The 4,836-nt window shown below is 46.1% G+C and overlaps 1 protein-coding gene across 3 annotated transcripts in view; it reads left to right on the forward strand.

Moving 5' to 3' along the window:
• The first annotated feature begins 1,063 nt into the window (after window positions 1-1,063).
• Window positions 1,064-4,836, forward strand: part of LOC123079568 (probable inactive receptor kinase At5g58300) — a 5,452-nt gene continuing 1,679 nt past the window's right edge. Inside the window, exons 1-3 of one of the 3 annotated variants that reach the window (XM_044502358.1) lie at window positions 1,094-1,505; window positions 2,874-2,938; window positions 3,458-4,816. In XM_044502358.1, coding sequence (XP_044358293.1) covers window positions 3,529-4,816 — 1,288 coding nt within the window. In that variant the 5' untranslated portion in view covers window positions 1,094-1,505; window positions 2,874-2,938; window positions 3,458-3,528. Of the gene's footprint in view, window positions 1,506-2,873; window positions 2,939-3,457; window positions 4,817-4,836 lie in introns of all 3 variants that reach the window. The other 2 variants (XM_044502357.1, XM_044502359.1) reach the window with 2 other exon arrangements.

A 4,836-nucleotide genomic window follows, 5' to 3' on the forward strand; every position in this document is an offset into this window, starting at 1 on the left:
GTACTGTTTGATCCTTTGACCGCCCACGTATATGCCAGAATGAAGATCCATCAGCGATCATTGGGCTTGTCCTCAAAATTCACTTTAATCATCAGCATACTGTTTGATCGATTGATCACGGGGAGGCGACTTGGGAGGTGGTCCACGGGCGATGGGGACAAGGGGCTAGGGTTTTGGGGGAGGAAAATTTCCACGTCATCATGTACTACACGACCTTTTTTTTTCTTTTGCAAAAAAAGAACCACATGCAAGTGGCCATGCGCCCTTGATTTATTCTTGAATACGGTGATCAAAATGAATTCCGAGGACAAGTCCAATGACCGCACATGAATTTCACTCTTCTATTGTCCTGTTGGCACATACGTGGAGAGTCAATCGGTCAAACAATATGCCACGTACTCCCTCCATCCTCGAAAGAATGTACTTTCAACTTTGTTGAAGGATCAAACTATCTAAAAGTATACCAATGTTTATGAAACCAAATAAGTATATGATAAAAATATATTTTATCATGAATCTAATGCTACTAATTTCATGTCATAAATGTTAATGCATTATTATATAAATACAGTCAAACATAAAAAAGTTTGACTTTTCAAAAAAGTTGGAAGTACACTCTTTAAAGAACGGAGAGAGTAGGCAGGATACGGAGACAAAGCATACAATCGTGACCGCAGGTGCTCATATTTCGGGTATTCCTATGTCCCGAGGTAAAACTCGGGAACGAGTCGAGTGACCTCCGGTGAATTTAGGAATACGATGGTCCATAGTTTGGTGTAAAGGAAATGGGTATGCCCACAAAATAAAATTAAAATGGGTAGCCAGAATGTTTTTTGACCTATTCTAAAATAATTCTTTTACCAGCATTACAATCAGCATTTTCCTGTTTGCAAAAAAGAAAAAATGCAAGAAGGCTGAAAAAACCATGTGAGCTTACACACATGCCCTGCAGGCACCAGGCAGATCTCAGATGTCTGTCAACCCTCCCTCAGGGGTAAATCCGTCACTCTAACAAATCCCAAGACTTTATTTTACTCCCAGTAACTGACGCTTCTCTTAAATGCACGCCAAATTTGCACACGCAGTTTCCACCGACCCGCAGTGCCGCACAGCACAGGCACAGCGCCACCGCTACCGCGTCCGTCATCCCCACACACACATGTAGCCCGACACTCTCCACCCGCACACACAGAGAGACAGTACACAGCTCAGTCGCGGGCGCGCAGCGAGATCGCCACGCTCTCCTCCACTCTCCAGCGAGCGCGGAGCCGGACTCCAAGGCGGCCGGCGGTCCGGCGCTCCTGCTCCCCGCGCCGCCTCCGCGCAATGCTGGCCGCTTCCGGCGCAGATCGGGCCGACTCCTCACCCTCCTCCTCCCGGCCGCGGCTCTCGATCGGCGCCTGACTCCGGGTGAGCGGAGGACGGCTGGATCTTGCGGCGGACGGCGCGAGGGAGGGACGGACGGACGCGCTCCGCCGTCTCCCGATTTCCGCCTGCCAAGAGAGGTTTGCGGCCTTCTCTCTCTCTTCGCGTGGCCCCTTCCGTTTCTCCGTTGTGTTTTCTTGGATACAGCGAGCGACGCCTTCGCATGCCTCCAAACCTCTCCTGCCGAGATTGGAACCTGCGCTCGATCCCTCCCCACCCCCACCCCGGGTTTTAGGAGCGCAATAGATTAGCGCAATGCAGTTTGTTGGCCGTTGTTTGGTTTGCGCTTTGATAAGTGGTCGGTCGTCGCTAGTTAAGCTTTATTTGATTCTAAAATACGGAGAAGATTATTTTTAATGCCAAAGAGTTGGGTAGTACTGTAGTTTACTTTTCTAGATGATGAGTTGGTGATTTTCTTTCTTTTCAACATACTGGCAAATCTCTACTGCTGTAATTCTGTCTACAGAAAATTATCGACTGTCTGCACTTCACTCGGTCCACAGTTAGGGGTATGATGCGTGTAGGCCGTGCCAGCGTCGGTAGCCCATGCAGCCATGAACACTTGCATTGATTTATCCCAGCCGGCCAGCCCCCACCTTCCCTTCCAAAAAGATTAAAAGACCCTGCTTTCCTTCCTCTCCTTTTTCTCACTTTCTCTCGTCCATCGGAGAGCTTTACCCCTAGCTCTAGGCCCTGCCTTTTAGTGCCTGTGCTGTTTCTTTTGGTAAGCATCTACTCCCTCTGTAAACAATCATAGGACGTTTTAGATAGTGATCTAAAGTGTCTTATAATCGTGTACAGAGGGAGTAGTACTAATTGAGAACACAACGGTAACATGAATTCAGGTGTGGATCATGTAAGGGTAGGTGAGTACGCTGGTACTGGTGGTAGTGTGGTGTGGTACACTTGAGGGGATCACCTACCTCCGCAAAAGGGAATCTAGCAAAGTTTCCTCTGGGAGCCTCGTTGAAACAAGTTCTTAGCATCATTTGTCCACTGTTTTTTAAATGATGGTTAGCTAGTCCTAAGCTAATGTGCGTAATTTGGGTTCTGCTTTATAAAAAGGAGGCCAATGAGTGATATGAGCCGGACAGTATGCTGTTGTCACATGCACATTATCTCAACTGCCCCCCGTTGAAATTTGAGAACCAATAAGAACCACCAGAGCAGTCAGCTTGATGGTGGGTCTTATGGCTTAGAGTCTGAGGAGACTAGAGGAAGAGACAAATGGAGCCTATGAGAGGGGAGCCTACTATGTAGTAGTTGGCAAATATGAGGTGTCTTGCATAGAATGCCTCACCATGGAAGCATTTCTCTCCTGGATCATTCTATTGGATTATTCTATTAATGAAGTATGCGATTGCACCAGTTTCTGTTCTAATCATTTCAATTCTAGTTGCACTGCAAAGTGGACAATTTCTGGTTATGCCTAATGATAGCTAAGATAGGTACAAACAGGAGAGTTCTTAAATGCTGCCCCAGAACCCTCAAGAACAATATCGTGTTGGACGAGGTATACTATTGCTTATTTGATAGCCGGTATTAAAGTTTGGTCTGTCAAAGCCCTGTATATGTATACTATTTGTTATCTGGCCGATGAACCTGTCTTTGGATGATCTAAAATGGGATATTGATTTTAAAGCCATGAACGTGCAGATGCCAGTATGCAACCCATATACTGTTAATCGAAGAGAACATTTTCAGTATCTCACTTATTGAGCTCCAAGTTCTTCTGAAAACAAGCTACCATGGTAGATTGTTTTCTACAACTCGTTATGATAGAGTAGGGGGGAAAATCCACTATTAGTCCTTCCATACTTCTATTTTTGTATATCTCTTGAGCATATTTTCTAATTCTCAGGCAGTTAGTGCCAAAAGTATATTTAGGTGCAAAGTTTATGCCTCATGTTCTATATTCTGAATTCCTTGGTTCACCACTTTTTTGGGACCTTCCTTTTACATGTACTATCTATTATTGCCTCGATGTTTTGTCGGCCACTTTCACTTACCTTTTCTTTTTCTCTCATGCTAGAAGAGTGAAGAGCTGATGAGAAAGCCTGGAGTACAGAGTTGAAAGCTATTGGCTTCCAGCAAGTTCGAACAATGCAGCATCTTACACTAGCAGCATCTCTGTCTGCTGCTGTTCTCTTTGCATGCATCCTGTATGCTGAAAGTGCCGATCTCAACTCGGACAAGCAGGCTCTTCTTGCATTTGCTGCATCCCTGCCCCATGGCAGGAAGCTCAACTGGAGCTCCACAACACCTGTCTGCACTTCTTGGGTTGGAGTGACATGCACACCGGACAATAGCCGTGTACACACACTACGGTTACCTGCAGTAGGACTCTTTGGCCCAATACCCTCGGATACGCTTGGCAAGCTTGATGCCCTGGAGGTGTTGAGCCTCAGGTCTAATCGCCTTACTGTTGACCTCCCTCCTGATGTAGGATCTATTCCTTCTCTTCATTCCCTCTACCTGCAGCATAATAATCTGTCTGGAATCATACCAACTACACTTTCATCCAGCCTAACATTCCTAGATCTGTCCTACAACACTTTTGATGGGGAAATTCCATTGAGAGTACAGAATCTCACTGGACTTACTGCAATCCTTCTCCAGAACAACTCTCTTTCTGGACCCATCCCTGACTTGCGTCTCCCCAAATTGAGGCATTTGAATATGAGCAACAACAACCTCAGTGGTCCAATACCACCTTCCTTGCAGAAATTCCCAGCTAGTTCATTCTTAGGGAATGCTTTTCTGTGTGGGTTACCATTAGAACCATGTCCTGGAACTGCGCCTTCTCCTTCACCGACACCACCACCATCAGTGCCCAGCAAACCCAAGAAGAGCTTCTGGAAAAGGATCAGGACAGGTGTTCTAATTGCAATTGCTGCTGCAGGAGGGGTATTGTTGCTTCTCTTGATTCTTGTACTCTGTATATGCATTTGCAAGAGAAAGAAATGCGCAGAACCAACCGCAGCTTCGTCATCCAAAGGAAAAGCTGTTGCAGGTGGAAGGGCAGACACCCCTAAGGAAGATTACAGCAGTAGTGTTCAGGAGGCAGAGAGAAACAAACTGGTTTTCTTCGAGGGTTCTTCATATAACTTTGACCTGGAGGATTTGCTGAGAGCCTCGGCTGAAGTACTTGGAAAAGGAAGCTTTGGAACTACCTACAAGGCTGTTCTTGAGGATAGCACCACAGTTGTGGTCAAGAGATTAAAGGAGATGGTGGTGGGGAAGAAAGACTTTGAACAGCAGATGGAGATAGTTGGCAGGATTGGCCAGCATCAGAATATTGTTCCGCTGCGTGCTTATTATTACTCCAAAGATGAGAAGCTACTGGTGTATGACTATGTCCCAGCTGGTAGCCTTGCTGCTGTTTTGCATGGTATGTTCTTTGTTTCACCT

This window comes from Triticum aestivum, chromosome 3D, assembly GCF_018294505.1.
Source record: "Triticum aestivum cultivar Chinese Spring chromosome 3D, IWGSC CS RefSeq v2.1, whole genome shotgun sequence".
In the NCBI taxonomy this organism is placed as follows: domain Eukaryota; kingdom Viridiplantae; phylum Streptophyta; class Magnoliopsida; order Poales; family Poaceae; genus Triticum; species Triticum aestivum.